The sequence below is a fragment of the Pipistrellus hanaki genome (assembly GCF_964339955.1).
Source record: "Pipistrellus hanaki genome assembly, chromosome: 2".
NCBI lineage: Eukaryota > Metazoa > Chordata > Mammalia > Chiroptera > Vespertilionidae > Pipistrellus > Pipistrellus hanaki.
In genome coordinates this window covers 140498377-140517945 of record NC_140504.1, presented here as the reverse complement: position 1 = coordinate 140517945, position 19569 = coordinate 140498377, and the positions used below count along the sequence as shown (strand labels likewise).

Here is a 19569-nt window from a genome sequence, read left to right as displayed (position 1 = left end):
AGGAGCAGCGGCATGGGTAATGCATTGATTTCTCTTAAATATGGGTAACATTGCCCTCCCAGTCCCCAGAGCAAGACAGAAGAGAGAGGAAGGATAAGAAGCTAATATGGTTTATCCAAGCCATCTCCAAAGTTATTATAAGTGTCTTAACTGTGGGGTTAAGGCATTCTATCCTACCTTCCCTGCTCTAAGATACAGGGAGAACAACATCCAATCAAACTCTATGTGCATTCCCACTCCCTCAATCAAAACACAGGTGCACAGGAATTGGACAAGTTGCAGCTTGCTTGTGTTGTTTCTAATATTGTGGCTTGTATTCTTGTTTGTCTTGTTCACTTTGGGGTCTATGTTATTAACAAGACACACACACACTGAATTAGGGTGACATCCACTTTCAGAATAGTGATGATCTGTGCCCATATCTCTTATGTATTTTTTCATATAATTTTCTCTTTGATTCCACTCTGGGGAGACTAAGACTTAGTATAGTCGTACGGATGGAATTAACTGATGTTTTCTACCCAAAGCAATGGCAACTTGAGCTGGAATCATTCCAGTATTCCTGTTCAGACTTACTCAGCATGCCCTCTGGTGTATTATAAAAGGTCAAGGTTCTCCATGGGTTGCTCAATTATTTGGCAAAGAACCCTGCCAACAAATATCAAGCCCTGACTAAATGCGTGGCTGGAGACACTGGTCAACCCCTCTGTGATTCTGCTGGGCGGGAAAGGTTTCTGAGCTAACCTCATGGATGAGGGGTAGGGGGATGAGTAGTTGTTGAGCTGAAACCTATCTTCTTGGTGCCCTCACCAAGATGGGACAGATGTCCCTCAATGGCATCAGGCCTGTGGCTGTGGGATTTGTATCAATATGGTCTCACTTCCCCACATTCTCTAATGTCTGGCATGCCTTCTCTGTGGTATAATGGCCAAATGCCTGGGTTTCAAAATCAGAAAGACCTGGATCTCCATCTTGCCTTCACTATTAAGTGACAATTTGACCTTAGGCAAGTCAATGTAACCTCTCCTGAGTTTCCCCATCTGTAAAATGGAGGGAACTGTATGGGTGAGAAGTGGGGTAAACAAAGGAGCATGCATAGCACACAATTAGTGGTGGTCATGTGTGTTCCTGGAGCCTACTTAGCTCCCACACTCTACTTACAGAGTGCATATTCTGAAATGATTAGTCTACCATGTCTCTAGGAGTTCCATAAACTAGCCAGTCCCTTAACATGTGTCACTTCTGTAGATCCTTCTGTCAAAGTTCTGAAAGCTGTCTGAGGCAGGATGGCGGGTTCTAAGGGCTGGTTCTAAGACTGTGAGTCCAGGGACCCATCCTTAGGGGCTGTGGCAGGTGGTCTGTGGCCCAGTTCCTAATGGGTGCTGAGTTTAGCGATCAGAAGTAGCCACTACCTAACACCCACAACCATGATCCTCACAGAGTGCTTTCACATTCTTTCTTCATTTAAGCATCAGCACAACAGATGGTGAATGAGAGCAGCATGATCCTGTTTCCATAGGGGAATCCTGAAGTCCACAGCAATCACCCATGAGCCCTCAGCTACACAGCTCGTAGGTAGAGGTTTTAAGAGGAGAACTTCAGGTCCTGCTCAACACCAACCTCCCTCTTTACTGCCTGAGGGAGGATCTCCAGTGACACCAATATTAGGCCAGTTACTTATCATTTTTGATCAACAAACATTTATTGCTCACTCTTCAATAAGAGGTCTTATTTAAGAACTGATACCCAGGCCTTTCTAGCTAAGGTCTCATTCACTTTTTACAACCTTCTGAGGGAAGTCGTCTTTTTCCTTTGCAGCACTTACCACTGTTTTTAAGTGCACATATATTGTGATCGTTTATTTTATTTTCTGTCCCCAATTACACACACCATAGTCTCCATCAGGACAGGTGTTATGTTTCCTTTATCAGTTTTATATATAGGAGGCACTCAACAATGGCTGCTTGTTGAATAAGTAAGTCATTGTTATCCTTTGTTTCAGATGACAAAACTGTACCCAAAGGTTATTTGCCCAAGTTCACCTTACTAATAAGTGGTAGATTTAAGTCTTTAGAGTTAGCTGAAGCTTTCTAGGAGTAGCCTCTTTCTATCAGAGCCCTTCTCACAGGATTTTCAGAGCTTAGTGATCACAGTGTGAGGGACCCTGGTCAAATGTGGTCAGTCAGAAACATCAAGAATATGCTGGTCATCTCTAGTGCCTAAATAACAATGTTACTACTGTCATTATGTACAATCTGTCACTTATCATAATGTTACTGGTGTAATCACATTCGTTTGGGGGCATCACAGTTTTCAGTACATTCTGATCTTGGGAAGCAGACAGAAAGATATTTTACTGGAAACTGAAACCTGTGAGCTGCCCATGATGATGTAACTGAGAAGCAGAACCAAGACTTAACTCCAGGTGGAATTTTACCTCGCAATGTAAGACATTTTAAAGTTCTTAAAAATGGAAAACCCATTCAATGGGTAAAGAAGTTGGAAATCTCTAATGCCCATAGACAACCAGTTCAAGATCAAATGCTAAGTTTAAAGGCAGAGATCCTATTTATTTAGAAGGTTGGACATCTGAGGAGAACATATAGAAAGGGTAGTATCGTTTGATTCAGGTGATTGTGGTGGATTACTCCTAAAATGGTGAGGTGGAGAGAAGGCCAGTGCCCCACATGAGACCTGCCTTTCGGGTAGCCAGGTGCTGGGGGACTGGCCCAGCTGTGCGCTGAGGCTCCAGCGGATGTTTTTAATGCTCTTCCCAACCTCCTGGCATGTTTCAGTAGAGGAGCCCAAAATAGAAGAGCCATGAATTTTAACTGCTAGGCAGAGTCTCAGTGTCTGGGTAGGCTACAGGCAGCAAGGCCACAGCCAAAGGAACAAAGGTCTCCGGGGAGAGAAAGAAGCAAGAAAAAAGCACAGCTTCAATACTGAGGGATTCGAATGACTGCCTCTAGAAAGACAGAAAGCATGGTTCTGCTTTATTGCATAATTAATGCATCTAATCATCATCACTAAGGCACAGGGTAGCCAAAACCACACCAGTTTTTACAGATGATGAAACTGAAGCCCAACTTGCTCCAGAACACACAGCTAATAAGCAGTGGAACCACAATTTGAATTCACAGCCTTCCTCTTCCACCCCTCAGGGCACATTGGAAAGGAGGAGAAACCACAGCCCAAGGCACGTCTGTGAGGGAGTCAGTCTGCCTCCTGAGTCAGTCTAAAAGCATGTGTCTCCAGAGAATGGGCTCCGTGAGAGAGATACACATGCTGGGAATGGTGATGACTGAGGTACCTGAGATACCGTGGCATGACAGTGACTATGGATTTGGGGAACAGAGCAAGCTGAATCAGATGCAGGTGGGCAAAGTATGGGGAGCAGGGGAAAGCAGATTCAGTAGAAATGAGGCTGGAGTCAAAACACATGAAACTGTCCTGGGCTCTAATGTGGCCTTTTATTTTAAAAAAAATGTTTTTATTAATTTCAGAGAGAGAAAGGGAGGAGAGGGATAGAAACATCAATGGTGAGAGAGTATCACTGTTTGGCTGCCTCCTGTATGTCCCCTACTTGGGATTGTGCCTGCAACCCAGGCATGTGCCCTGATCCAGAATAGAACTGTGACCTCCTGGTTCATGGGTCGATTCTCAACTGCTGAGTCACACTGACCAGGCTACTGTGGCCCTTTTAATAAGAGGTGCACTTTCTGAGCACCTGCAATCCTGGGCTGTAGTAATACAACATCATGATTCTGTTTACAAACGACCATATCACTTCTAAGTGTATGTAAATTCTCAATAGCATTTATGTGAGGGAGTCCTTGATATTTGAAAAGGTCTATTCACTGAAAAGAACCCAAGACTTTCCACTTATTTTTTTTCTCTCTACTTTTCCACGGTTTGTTTTTCTTTCTGTCCATTTCTTGCATTTTGCTGCATTTAGATGAGTGGCTTTACCTTCCTAGTAGGCAATAGCGACCTGCCCATTTGCTCAATGAAAGTCAAATGCCTCTGACACACACCAAGATTCAATTGATCTGAAAACAGCAAAGATTGTCAGCAAACACTAAAATGATAGCATTTGTTTCAGTTTGTGTTGGCCTCCTAGATAAGTAGATTTTAACGACTGTGACCCATAGTAAGGAGTACACTTTGCATGGGAATCCACAACACACAAGGGAACATGTATATGCATGTATGTGTTTAAGCAAGACAAAAATCACATGAAAAAACACAACAGGCTGACATATACACATAAGGAACTGTTTGACATTGAAATTGGGTCTCAAAAGAACTGTTGGCCCAGAAAGAAACTCACTACAGACTGATTCATTTGCCTTTCTGCATAACCATTATTGCTTGTCTCATTTTCGATTCTTATAAGTATATTCCCAGTAGGACATGATCTCACTCCTCTAGAAGAAATAGTGAACAACATATACTGATGAACAAGAACAGACCCAGAGATAAGGAGCCATGAGTCAAACTGTTGGACCTCAAAGGGAGAGTAGGGATAAAAGAGAGAGATCAACCAAAGGACTTATGTGCATACATATGAGCATAACTAGTGGTCAAGGACAATGCATGAGTGGGGAGGAGTAGGGGGGTGAGGACAAATATGTGATACCTTAATCAATAAAGAAATTTTAAAAAATAACAAAAACACAACAGGTTGCCCTAACCAGTTTGGCTCAGTGGGTAGAGCGTTAGCCTATGGATTGCAGGGTCCCAGGTTGGGTACCAGGTTGGGTCCCAGGTTCGATTCCGGTCAAGGGCATGTACCTTGGTTGCTGGCACATCCTCAGTAGGGGGTGTGAAGGAGGCAGCTGATCAATGTTTCTAACTCTCTATCCCTCTACCTTCCTCTCTGTAAAAAAAAAAAATCAATAAAATATATTTTAAAAAACACACAACAGGTTGTCACACATTGGTAATGCACACATTACATTTTCAATTTGATTCTAGTTCGTCTACAAACAACAAAACAAACAAAAAAGTGGAGTGACCCACTATGTTGACTTTATGATCCACTTATTAGTTGAAAGTTGTAATTTGATTATCACAATCCAGGCCCAGAAACTGGTGTTACAAGAACACCCAGCCCGAGGGGAGCAAAGAAGGCTAGGGAGGCCCCAGGAACTGCATCCACTCTTTCTCCTCTGTTGACAGCTCCAGAGAAAGGTGAGGTGAAGAGGAAGGCAGGGTTACATGGAGGTGATCACAGACCGAAAGGGTCCCATGGAAAAGGAAAATTCACTTAGAAACATAATTCTCCTGGCTAATGGTCCACCAGAATAATGTAACCCAAGAATCCCTCTAATCATTGTTGATGAGCCACATTATTAACAAGCATTATTGGCAGAAAAGTAATGTGAGAAAACAGATTTTATCTAAAGATGATTTAGAATAAGTATAAATTCTTTCTCTCAGGGTGTATGGGTGTGTGTGTGTGTGTGTGTGTGTGTGTGTGTGTTTAAAATAGGCCACGGGACGGTAACTGTTACATTTGTGGAATTTCCTGTCATTAGGCTGACCTCAGGGCAGGCAAGTATTTCAGGGAGCGTGTCCTGAATAATAATGGAGCTCTCAGCCGTGCTGTGCTGAAGCCAGTGAGCTATCTCTTGTGTGTTTTTGTGCATTTACTTTCAAGAAAATGTTCTCACTACTGAAATCCCTATTACTCCTCTCCCTTACCAAGAAGCTCCTCTCTGGGGTCCAGTCAGCAGCAATATTAATCCTCACTTTTCTTGCCAACCACTCAGGCTTCGGTTATCCAGCTCAGTGCTTGCAAAGAAAAATGCAGACACGGACATGATACTCGTACTACCCATTTCTTCTCATGCAAGTATAGCTCCAAGATGCACAATCCCAAGCCCTTTTCCTACCAACACACAATGTCTCCAGTCCCAGCCACACAGGGTTTGCCTCTATCAGTAACGTCTCTTATGAAAATCTTCAAAGCTCTCCTTTTGCGGGGGACAAAAGAACACGTGTGAGGGAGTACACTTCGCTCTTAGTACGAGGCTGCTCAGCTGTGAAAATCAGATGCTCCGTTTCCCTGTAGACATAAAGCCACTCATTACCAACCAGTCAAATGCACTGTTAGAGTGAACCCCCAACCTGTACGTCAGTCCAAATGTTTCACACTTAAATGAGCACCATCACCATCAAATATTATCGAAATAAGTTCCTTGGGGAAGAAAGTTAAATTTCCATTGGGCACTATTCCATAGAGGCTGAGAAGTGTATTTCCACCTATTTAGAACTGCAGAAGTGTGAAGGGAAAAAAAAATGATAAAAAGTGTTTTTCAGGGTCTCTTCCCAGGCCTCCAGGCAGTAGTCTGAGCATGACATAAACATTATAGTTGTTTTAGCACATTCTGTGTTTTGACACATTCTGGGACACTCTGAACAACAACAATAGAAACATGTTCTGGGTTTCCATCGCAACCTCAGAGTTCCCACAGCCAAATCCTGACCTCGGACCCTGAGGCTGCCAGTAGGAAGAGCACAACCCTTCCTGATGCGAGAGCTCTAGGGCGTGCTGCTGCCACTGAATCTGGTCCTCTCATCAGAAATGAAAGTGATGCAAGTTCAGATGGAAACTATGCTTTCCGGTCTGAGTCCATGTAACCTCTCCTTAGCTGGCTTAGAATGTCACCAATGGAGAGGGAGAATCAGCTTCTAGCAAATGGTGAAGTCCACAGTCTTCCTCTTCCTCATTTATTTTTTTTTCCTGGATGGACAGGGTCCAAACGGCCAGGATTTCATCACTGTAAGGAGTGGAAATCAAGCATGACTTGATATGCATAGAGAGACATTTACAATTCTGGTTATGATTCCCAGAATGCACTGGGAAACAGGTGTGGCCCAGAGTCTCGAATGTCTATGAAGAAGCTCAATGGCGCAATATGTTTGAAAGGAGATACTGTGGGTTTTCAGTCCTTTTCTTAACCATGACCCCAGAGTAGGAAACATATTTTATATACTTACTTAGTACACATGCAAACAGAAATACATACAAATGAAAAGAGTTTCATGAAACAATATTGACCCAACTATGTCGCTGTGTACTCAGACATTTTCTATTGATTCTATTATAATAAAAATAAATGAGCTGGTCATGGTCCACTAAATTGATTTCATGACCTCACTATAGTGAGTGGAAAGCAGCAATTTGAAAAAAACACAGAGACACACAACTGTACAAAAAGCTTTGTCTTGAAGCTGAGCTCTATTCAGAGATAAACTGCTTATATATAGGGATGGTTTGGGAAGCTTGGAGATTAGGGGAGGCCTAAAGCTTTAAAAAGATTTAATTTGAGAGTAACATGGCAAAAAAATGAAGAGATCTATACCCTCTTGTACTAGGGCCCCTCTCTCTTCCTCCAGTTTCAGAGAAAGGGGAGAAGGAAAGAGAGGGCCCCTGAGGAGGAGGAAGAGGGCATACCAAAAACAAGAGCAAAAACAGTAAGAACCCAAAATAAATTGCTTGGTTTAAATTTATCCATATAAAATTCTTGAATTGAAAAGTACGTTTTTATCACAAATTGACCCAAAGCCAAACTATAGTTATATTATTCTTTCTTCATAAAATGATGGTTCATTTACGACTAAAAAACAAATAATTAAGAGAACAAAATGGATGTAGTATTTTTTCCCTATTATCTTGTAACTGCACCAAGATTATTTAATTAACTAATTTCAGGTTTTCTTAATCATTTCAGGCAAAAATGACTATGCTTTACCACAAACATATCTGCAAGTTTAAAAAAAATAATTACATCAAAATCTTAACTGTGTTTACACTCTTAATTTGTAATAGGAAGGCTGCATTGAAATAGGTGTCTTTTCCTTTTTGTGTTTACTCAGAAACGTAACTTTATGCAGTTTGGAAGATCAAAGTTCTTGACTTTTGAAAATGAAACTCAATTTTAGCACCAAAAAATGGAAATCAGCACATATATAAGGAAGGTTTATAAGAAAGAATTTCCCTGGGCAAGTCAAGACTTTAAGTTCTCACAGAAAACACAGCTTATAGCACATACCTCGGACCCACTTGCTCTCCATTTCTTCGAGTCATTGATTCACATTTACCACAGAAACATCAAATAGTAGATATTGATTAAAGTGATTTATGATGATAGCAATTATGTGGTTCTAGGAATCATGCTCTTTCAATGGCTTTTATTTAAAGTTTTCTATAGGAAAAATTATTTATCAAATGTGTTATAATGCACAACTTTTGAAATAGCAAATTCAATTTCATTTCATAATGGATTGTTATTAATAAAGCATGGATTTATATGAGTGGTTAACCAAGTAGAACAAGCATAATGTCTTAGGTTGAACAAAATTCAATATTTTTCATTCACCAAACCATAATCCCACATCATGAATGTAAGTTATCATAATTTTCCCTTCCATTTTCCTCTATCTATCTCTTTCTTTCTTTCCCACCCTCCACATCCACCCCAACACGCACTGAGGTCCAAAGGGAAGCATAGCATCTCCAAGCTGGAAAGAATATTACATCCTATCACTACAAAAATCAAAACCAGAGTTCCCTGACCCCTAGAACAGGGTTATGTCCCTAACATGCTGCCTTCTGTAGCATACACAAAATGCAACCCCTAATTATAGATTTACTCTGCACTTGATTTTTATTAGTGTGAGATTCAATGGTGTCTACTGCCAAAATGGAGATTTTTTTAATAAAAACACACTTCAACATCAAACAGAAAATAGTTTACCCTTACCTGCCTTTGAAAGGGATAATGTTATGTGCAGCTGACCCCTGAACAAAACAGGTTTGAACTGTACGGTTCCACTTACAGATTTTTATCAATAAATATACAGTTGGCCCTCTGTATCCCTAGGTTTGAAATCCATTGATTCAACCAATCACAGACCGGTATTTTCTATCCTACAGTTGGGAGTCTGTGGATGTGGAGGGCCCACTATATGCATTGTTCTAGGGCCTAGAATCTAGGCCATCTTATAAAAGGGGTTGAAGTATCTGTGAGTTTTGGCATCCCCAGTTGTTCTAGAATCAATCCCCTGCAGATACTGATGGAAGACTGAATTTGTGGGAAGTAAAATGTTACCCATGGAGTTTGGACCACTCAGAGGTGGATCCCCCCCCCCCCCCCTTAACCTCACATTGTTCAAAGGCCAACTGTAAATCTATATATTACAGATGCCTGACTTGCCTAACATATCCTAATGTGTAAATTTTGACCAAAGGGAAAATATTACTGCCCAAATGACATTCTATAACCTCAAAAAATGAGTCTCAAACTCGGAGTCCACTCTAGCAGTTGGTTACACTGCTCCCAAACTGTGTTAGTGAAGAACCCTGGAAGGGGTGCCAAACCCTTTTGGAGCTCCTGATAGGAGAAAAGATGGGAGTACAGTTACAAATGGGGTGTACTAGGCCCTAAATCCCTCTACCCCCAAAGCAGGAAATATGGTTAAGGATGTGGTTTTATTGGTGAACTTGGAACTGGGGATATAAAAACCTCAGAAACCTGAGAGGGCACAGAGGGCTTTTTGCAATCCTGCATCCTTCCTAACATTAATGAAGTTAATTCTTACTGTACTATCACCGAATCCTATTTTACAATGCTCTCTATCTCTGAAGGCTCTCTGTCTCTATCTCTGCCTCCCCCTGGTTACTTCTAGCTCAAAAATTGCTTCTTCTGAGAAGTCCTGGTGTCAGACACACTTCACAGAGTTTCCATAGCACCAGACAGAGTTCTGTCATAAAACCAGACCTTATGCTCTGTGAGTGTCTGCCACCAGTCTGCCTCCCTGGCTGTGAGGTCCTTGTGGGAAACAGTGGAATCTAATTCATCTACATCTCCCCAGCACCAAACATTGGGTCTGGTAAGTAGTAGACAGTTGCTGAATGCAAAAGCACAAACGTATTAATATATAAATAATGCAAATATTCCTTCATCTTCAAAAAGCACAGTCATTTTAAAATATTGTTTTTACTGGTTTGAGAGGGAGGGAGGGAGGAAGAAAGAGAGAGTGAGACATCCATTTGAGAAACACTAATCAGCTGCCTCTTGTATGCACCCCAACTGGGATTAAACCCACAACCTTTCAATGTGTAAGAATAGCCACTTGGCCAGGACAAGAAAGCAGTCATTTTTAATCTTACCTGGGAATATTTTTTCTACTGATTTTTAGAGAGAGGGGGAGGGGAGGAGGGGGGGAAAGAGAGAGGGAGGGAGGGAGGGAAGAAGGGAGGGAAGAAGAGAGGAAGGGAAGGAGGGAGGGAAGGAAAGAGAAAGAAATATAGATGTGAGAGAGATACATCAATTGGTTGCCTCCTGCATGCACCAGGGAAAGAACCTTCAATCCAGGTATGTGTCCTTAACTGGGAATCAAACTCATGACCCTTAGATGTGCAGACGAACATGCTGCCTTCTGTATGAGCAATACCAGCCAGGACAAAAGCATAATCATTTTAATGCAACCATGACATTCATAAGCAAATTAGAAAACTGTAGTATTTCTTAAACAAAATAAAAACAAATAAATCAAGACATTTTTTTATGAAAGCAAAGGTTTATTTACTCATGCATATTCAAATCAAGCAAAATACTGAAGTATTCATCTTCATTAAAATGACAACTTACCCCTGGATGCCCATCCAGCTGCAAAATGGGGAGTGCTTAATAGTTGTGTTTCCCTTAATTTGCTAACGTAAACTAAGTCACGTTTGCCCACATGAATTTGCTGGGGAAAATTAAACCAACCCTGCAATAATTTGTACTATCTTGGTGATGTATTCCTTCCCACGTGATGCTACTATTCCTTCTGCACTCAGCTTCAGGAAGACAATGTGCATTTTCACATATTAAAATATTTGACAAAGACAAAGTGAATGAGATGGCAATACATGCACGCATCTTTTAATGAAATTTGTTGTCTGAAATTACTCCTGCTTGTTCGTCTGCATGAAAAGTACCTGTTTATAAAATGAGCCTAAGGACTTTGACAGATTTGATACCTAATACCAGTTTAGAGACAGCAATGAAAGCCAACTTCAAAGGTCAGAGGAGAATTATGATGGAACATCAGGGATTTAGTTACAGTAAATAAATATTTATTGGCAACTTGGGGTGAACAATGAATGCACTGTGTTCTGTATAAGATACAAATGAAACCTTCCCTCTCTCTCATTAGATTTCCATTATTTTATTTTAATTATGATACCTCTTGATTAGAGGGAAGAACTCTACCACATGTCCAGATCTCTAAACTAGGCCTTCTGAAGTGGTTACATATTTTTAATACCAAATGCCATAAAATAAGTAATAACCAGCACTCACTTTTTAATCATGCATCTCCATATTTATATTGAGGCTCATAAGAGGCCATGAATAATTTATTTATGATGTAAAGGCAGTGGAAAGTAAATCTGTTCAAAAATCTTAAGTAGATTTTTCTGTGTTGTGGTTTACATTAATGGATGGATACCTACCATTACTATAATAAAATTAATTGTGAAGAAATCTGAGCTCATTAAGAATTCAAAAACTTGCAAAATCAATTTCCCAGCATGTCTGAATTATAAGGGATCCATCCCTGCCTTCTTAGTCTTATAATGATTCTCTAATGACTCTAGGAATCTCTGCAGAAAGCTCATTTTCGCTAATAGTATCTAATAGAACTCACTCCCTACTCATCATGTTCTTTATTTCAAGGCTTTCAAGATCAACTGTACGGGAACAGATTACATTATTAGATGCATCCCACTTTCCAGGACGCATCCATTTCCAAGTGCTTTTTTGCCAAGGCCATGTCGAAGGCTGAGAAGAAACTGAAAGGGAGCAGTTGTTCTAACAAGTTGGAGGTGATACTTTATCAAGAACCGTTAATCTGCTGCCACGTGAGGGGCTCCCAGCACGTTTGCTTTCCATCCTGGTGAGAAAGTGATTTCTAATTATGGCTTATGGTAGTTTTCTCACCTGAAGTGAAACAGAAGTTTTAGGAAATGTGTGTGTTTAAAAAGTTATCATCCAGTCAGCTGGTAAGTAAGACACAACTATGCACAACTGTGCCTAGGCAATTTTTGGGTTTCGTGTAAATGACTGAATTATTATTTTTAACTAAATTGGGGGGGGGGGAAACTATTATACTTTATGAGAGAAGAAACTCTAAAATAATTTACTTAGTTAATATCCAAGTTAGATTACATATTATTAGCTTGTGAAATGGGATTTTGTTGATTATTTTATATTGATTTAACCTTTTGTTATGATTAACCACAACTGGGAACAAGGATTTCAAGCAAAAATGACCTTTGCATTCTTATGAAAACCTCATTTCTGCCACTTATTAGCTTTGTGTGCCTTTGGACACGTTACTCAACCATAGTTACCTGAGTCTCAGTTTTCTTATCTTTTAAGTAGAGCTAGTGGTTTTTAGCACCTCTTGGGGTTCACACACAGAACTTGGCAAATGTTAGACACAGTCTTGATGCTCTCTTGCCTCTGGAATCAGCATAATTATGCTTTTTCCTAACCAAAGAACAAACCCAGGACTAACTAGGTAGGTCTGAAGAGTCAAGGACCCCAACAGAAGGGTAATTTCTATACAAATATGTATTTGCTCACCTCTTCCACTTATGTCCCTATGCAACACTCTCCCACGTCTAATTCAACTATGGGAATTTTTTACCTTGTACTAAGCACTGCCTTATTCGTATAGACGTCCCTAACAATGCAAATGCTCCAGGAAAGGATATTTAAAGGCATTATACCTTTGTGTGTGTGATTTTTCTCCTAGACAGAATATCTAACATAATAATATTGGTACCTGGGAAAGGACAAAAGAGCTGTGAAAGAAGGACAAAGGGGCATAGGATATATTTCACAATTTTGCTTGAGTAAGCTTTGCCAATTAATCATGTATTAGGCATTAAAAACCTTCCAGAAGGAAACTGAAGAAAGTGGTATTAGTAGTTGCCTCTGTGGGAAGAAGCTGGGTAGTCAGGTACAAGAGTGGAGTAAGGAGGGCCAGACAAACTTGCAATGCAGATATTCTTGTGCCTTTTGAATTTGGTACTTCAGGCATGTATAATCTATTCCAAATTTTTAGTTAAAAAACCACACCCCAATCCTCACACCCTGTCACTTACTTTACTTCATCATTTAGATATTTGTTAACAGAACTTGGACATTTAGAAGTTGACCTTTTTTCCTCTACAAAGTAAGTTGGATTCATTTAAAATAATAATTGGATTATCAAGGCTAATGTGTTTGCTTCCAAAGTATCAAACATATTAAAATATTCATATTCCTGAAGATACAAAGTTATTAGACAATTAACATTTGATGACTTTCTGTATATACAATTTCTTCACTAAAACCAGAATTTCCTGCAGACAGAGCCTGTGCTTTATTAACCTTTGGAGACCCCACTGTGGCAAACACCGAGCTTTTATAGAAGGATTACTTTCTTGAGTTCCGTTCTTGCTCCTTTCTTCCAAGGAAGAAAAGTCATTATACATAACATGATGTTTTGATTAAGAAGGGACTTGTCAGAAATTTTATAAAAACAAGAGGCAGAGGAAAGGAAAGGGAGAAAAACCTATCCTTGTAATGAAACTTTTGTCACTCCACTGATTGGGGATGCTTGCAAAGCACCAAATATGTCATAATAAGGATAAAACTAAAGCTGATCTAAAATCATGGACACATCTATTCAAAAATATGTTTGTTGCATGACTATTGGGTGCAAGGTCTTGGGATTAAAATGTTGAACAAGCCCTAACTGGTTTGGCTCAGTGGATAGAGCGGCAGCCTGTGGACTGAAAGGTCCCAGGTTTGATTCCAGTCAAGGACATGTACCTTGGCTGTGGGCACATCCCCAGTAGGAGGTAAGCAGAAGGCAGCTCTGATGGATGTTTCTGTCTCATCAATGTTTCTGACTCTTTGTCCCTCTCCTTTCCTCTCTGTAAAAAATCAATAAAATATATATTTTAAAAAACATTGAACAATACAGACATGCTCCCTGTCCTCACAATTTTTATAATAGTGGGGGATATAGAAAGGTAGACAGGCAATTACTATGTGGTATGATAAGTACCATAAAAGGGAGTACAGAAGGTTATAGGTGCTCATAAAAGGGAAAGTAATGCCTAATATTACAGTGATTGGGACTAGAGCTTTAGAGTCCTGCAAACCTGAATTCAAATCCTGGTTTCCCTCGTTTCAATCTATAACCTTGGCCAATTTATTTAATCTCTCTAAGCCTCAACTTCATCTGCTTTAAAATAACAATAATGCTATGTTGAGCTTAAAGGATTGGTGTGAGCATTCATTGAAATGCATATCATAAATCTGGCAGCATGTCTGGTAAATGGCAAGCACCCAATAAAGATTAGCTAATAATATTAATGGCAACAATAAGCGGAGAACTGAAGCATGAATACAAACAGGTAAAGTGGAGGAGAGGAAGGAGGGAGATGGCCCTGGGCAAAGGAGAAATGCATACCCAGGAAAGCAATACGAGGCACCTGGGGTGTGGTCAGAGGTGCAGCTGGACCTGGAAAGGCAAACAGAGCTAAGCTCTTGGGTTTATCAATTTCACTAAAGGCCCCTCAAGACTTATAATCACAGGAGGGACAAGATCGATTTGAGTTTTAGAAAGACCAGGTTGGCCGCCATCTGGAGAATGGAATGCAAAGTGAGAAGACAGGAGGCAAGAGGTTCTGTGACGATAATTTTAAAATAATGCCTTGGCTGTGGAATTTCACAGTTAAGGAGGCAGGTGTCACATTTAAAAAAAAAAAAAAATATATATATATATATATATATATATATATATATATATATATATATATGTGTGTGTGTGTGTGTGTGTGTGTGTGTGTGTGTGTGTGGCAATCCAACAAGGGCCTTAATGTTGGTGTTAGCTAAATAGCATTTCATTCATTCACTTACTTAACAAGCATTTGTTCACACCAACCAGGACAGCAAACTTGTGCTCTGAGAGATTCAAAGAGAGCTCATTACTCTGCATGGCCTGTTTTCCAGCACCCCATCCAAAATGGCTTGGCTGGAAGGGCTGTAACTTTGGCGATCCAGGTCATGTGCAGTGGCAGAGACCACATGCCAGCAGGAAACTCAAGCTGGGAAGCAGTGCTACATAGCAGATTAGGAGGGAGCCTAAGGTGTGAGGATGACTCCCCGTCACCCGGTGCACGTTAGACTTCTTACTACTCTGGAAGGAGTAAACCTCCCATGGAACAATAACCAACATTCGTGAAATGTCCTATCCTATGCATTTCAGGTGGATTAATGAATTCATTACAACTCTATGAAATAGGTATGTCTGATTATGTCCATTTTACAGGTGAGAACACTGAGCAGGAGACATACACACACACACACACACAGACACACGAAGGTCACAGAATTAGATATAGTCTGATGTTTCTATCCACTACACTATGTGGCCTCTGGCAGTAGATCATCAGGCTGACATAAGAAAAAAGTCCATTTAAAATGTATACCTCAGAAATCTGACCGAGAAGAAAAATCACTGCCCACTTTAGTATCAGGAAGGTCAGAATTTGGAAGGTTGTGTTATAAGAATAAAACAAAATGGATGATTAAATATGTGACAGTCTCAACAGGAATTTGTACTACTATGCCCATCAAATAAGTATGACTTTTTAAGGATTTTAAAAATATATTTTACTCTTACATACAAACCTCAGCTCTGCCATATGGCCTAGGATATTCTAGAAAGTATTCAAAAGGAGTCCATGCTTACCACTTTAAAACAGTGGGGGTCACCTCACAGACTCAAAGATGGAGAGGTGTGGCAATGGAGATAAAAGAGCTATGAGAATGAGACCTGTTATTCCTTTGGTTTTCTGCAAAGGTAGGGTGACAAAAGCTAATAACCTCACTGCCAAATATATTATAGAATACGCTTTATTCTCTCGGAACATGTACGGTTCTATAACGAAGTAGTGAAGCATGTTGTAGAAGAAGCTCTGTGAGGCACTTGCAATATGAATTGAATAAAGACAAGAAGGGGGCAAAATCCCCCACCCCTCCAGATACAAAAGAAGCCACTAGCTTTTTGCAATGCCACTTGATGCCAACAGCAACACAGCGTCTTCAGCCTGGGCTCTCAGAGGGCAATGAGAAGCATCTCAGGACAGATGGTATTTTAAAATCCAATCTCACTCTACTTGTCCCTTCCCACCAGCCGACCTTGTGTTTAAAGCGATCACAGCCATTTTCACAAGCTGCAATATTTTAAAGTAGTCCCCATCCCTTGAGAACACAAAAAGCTCTCATTTGGTATGAGTCCAAAAATATTGAAAATAAAATTATGCAATATGTCAAACAACTATTTCTAATTAAACACACACACACACACACACACACACACACACACACACACACGGAAAGCCGAAAGGATAGCTTTTCAGCCTAGTCTATTTCATTCTCACATTTGACTCCAGTTCACCAACAAGCCACTCTCCTTTCATTCATTCACTCGGCAGTCCCTTCCTGAGGACTCACTCTCCACCGCTGAAAAGTAACTTGGGACGCCCTCAGTCTGTAGGCACCTGCACCCCGTTCATTCATTGGGCCCCGCCCGACGCCCAGTTCCAGGCAGAACTTGGAGGGTCCAGTGTCACCACCTGGCACTGCCCCCCGGAGCCCTCGCCCAGCCTGGAGCGGCACCCTTCCCCGCCCCCGCCCCCTGGGAAACCCTGTGAGTTGCGTATTGTCTTCCCTGCTCTGTAATCTTCACAAATAAACCTGCTGGTGAGATGGATTCCCACCCCACCCACCTGCTCGAGGCGCACCACCACCCCACTCCGTCGGGTCCCTTCCGAGGCGCCCGAGCTGCTCCCGCCCGGCCGCGGGAGGCGTGAACAATGAACTTCTCTCTCTTTCTCCCGGACTCGCGGGGACACACCCTCCCTCGTCCCCGAAAGGGAAGTTGTGAACTAGCCCGGGGGCCGGTTCCGCGATCCCCGGGCGGCGCGTCCCCGGCCGCGCCCCCGCGGCGCCGGGCGGGCGGGGGGACAGGCGGGCAGTTACCTCCTTCCTCCGGCTCGGCGCCCCGGGCCGGGTGATGAGCGCGGTCTCCTCGCACACCACGGCCACGTCCTCCACGAACACGCAGTCCGGGAGGCTCTCGTCGGCCGGCAGCGACACCACCTGCAGCCCCAGCTTGCTGCCCAGCACGTCCACGTAGAGCTGGTGCTGCCGCTCGGCGCGGGCGAAATCCACCTCGGCGCCCTGGGCGCTCCGCAGCGCGTGCCGGCACAGCGACTCGGGCAGCGCCCGCACCACGGCGTGGGTGGCCCGGCCGAAGGCGGCGGGGTGGCCGAGCGCGGCCATGGCTCCGGCGGCGGGAGGGAGGGAGGGAGGGAGGGAGGGAGGTTCCGGCTGCGGTGGCGGCGGCTGGGAGGTGCGGAGGCGGCGGCGGTGGTTCCTCCGGGGCGGCGCGTGCCCAGCTGCGAGCGCCCGCGGCTCCGGCGGCGGCGGCCAGGGAGGCACTGTGTGCGGAGGCGCCGCTCCCGCCCAGCCCTGCCCGCGCACTGAGCATGCCCAGAGCCCGGGGCGACGGCCCGCGCAGCCCGCGCCCACCCCGCGCGCCCGGTGCGCGGCGGCCCCGGGGGCGGGGGGAGTGGCGAGGCCCGCGCCCAGAGCGGGGTTGCGGGAGGCGGTGAGCACCGCCGGAGGTGGGCGCAGGTCGGGGGCGCTTCGGCACAGGGTCACCGAACCCAGATCTGACTTCACCTGCGTCCTGCCTCAGGTGCACACTAGGCATCTCCTCCTAGGGGCACTTGGGGAGCCGCAACGGGGGAGCCGGAGCGACCGGAGGGCTTCTTGGTTGGAGTTATTTTGTGGGTTAAATACTTTGACCGCTTTGCCTGCTCTCTTGTTCATGGGTAGCCCAGTATGTGTTCTCCCATAACCCCCAACCCTCCCGGTTCTTAGGGTGAGAATCTTTCTTCTCATGCAAGTCCACAATACCTTGACTTTCTTTGCAAATGACCCCTTTCCAGCACGTGAGACTCAATATGATTTAAAAATTGTATTTATTCTAGTCTTTGAGAAAAAGGACGAGTTCAAGAAACCCATACAAAGAGACAAAAAGAGACATAGGAACTCAACAGTGTTTCAAGGACAATCCCCTCTCTCCCGGCCAATGTGATTCTTGCATGTTTGTTTGGAGAGAGGGAGGCAAAGACCAAGCGTGCTTTATCCAAAAAAGACCTGAGCTCGCCTTGTGCGGGGTTGTGTAGCATCATAATTCTTGTCATTGAGTGTTCTCGGCCTGTACAGCTCTGTGGGATTGCCGTGGTCCCTGGGGAGGGCTTCTTTTACCATACCCCTTCGGGAGTGCCTTTCCCTTCCTTCTATTTTCCTCTCTCATATATCGAGGATTAAATAACCCCTGAGTTATGCTTTTTCTTTCTTTTTCCCTTTTTTGAGGGAAATATCCATTTCAAAAACCAGGTTATAACTACAAAAGAACCTCAGGTAATAATCTTCTTTCCTCATATTCTGTAGAACACTTCTAATTTAAAGATTGATTAGACCATAGGACCTTAGATTTGAATGGGACCAGGGAAACCCTCTCATCCAACTTCCCTTACACATGTTCTTGAATGACAGCTAAAACATCTACCACAGTTATCCAACCTTACCTTGGATGTTTTAAACCTCACTTACTTACAAAGTATATTCCACTTTTGAAGAGCAACATTGTTAAAAATGTTACCATTTGGGGCTTATATCCCACTCCTTCGAGTTCTGCCTCCTGGCATGATCCAACAGACCAGTATTCTTCATAGCATTCTCCTGTCTGAAGATAGGATATGCTGCCTCATGCTCCTTCCCACCCACCATCTGGACACCTTCCAGGTCTTGAGCCTGAACCACCAAAAAATAACTAGTGATTTGGTTTCTAAGTCCCTTCAACATTCTGGTCATCCTCCCTTTGAAGAAGGATTACACCAGTAATCCTTTAAAATCATGTTATCAGCAAAAACCCCACAATTCTTCCTGTGTGGTCTGATGCCACACAGACTACAGAAAATCCTTTGTTCCAGATGCTAGGCTTCTATGAACACGGACTGATATTATATTTGCTCTTTTTGGTGGTTTGGTGCCAAGGAACAGGTCATCATAGCCTTCTTACCAGAACTCTGATCCCAGTTTTGAGGAAATAAGGGTTTCTAGGAGCAGATCTAGGATGGTGAGGATGGTGAAACAGTGGTCCCAGCTGAGCCCAGAGAAGTTGGGATCTGCCTTCTCTCCCCTCTTCCAAGGGTAAAACTTAAATTTATCCAGGTGATGTAGATAAATTACTGTCATAAATTAAGGCTCTTAAGTGAAGGACAGCTCTAACCCTGACACTGGGGAATGGACCAAAAGGAAAATAACAAACCTTTCTACTAGGTTCTACTTCTGAAGTACAAATTAAGGGGACCCAGGCTGCCCTATTGGCACCAATCTAATGTCAAATCACTGAATGGTATCATCGGACAGTGCG

The 19569-nt window shown here is 42.8% G+C and overlaps 1 protein-coding gene across 1 annotated transcript in view; it reads right to left on the bottom strand.

Annotated features, from left to right (window-relative positions):
* DDAH1 (dimethylarginine dimethylaminohydrolase 1) overlaps positions 1-17622 on the bottom strand; it is a 144161-nt gene extending 126539 nt beyond the window's left edge. The window contains exon 1 of the mRNA XM_084874443.1: positions 17103-17622. Within this exon, the coding sequence (XP_084730569.1) occupies positions 17103-17405 (303 nt within the window). The 5' untranslated portion in view covers positions 17406-17622. The remainder of the gene's footprint in view (positions 1-17102) is intronic.
* Positions 17623-19569: the final 1947 nt, after the last annotated feature.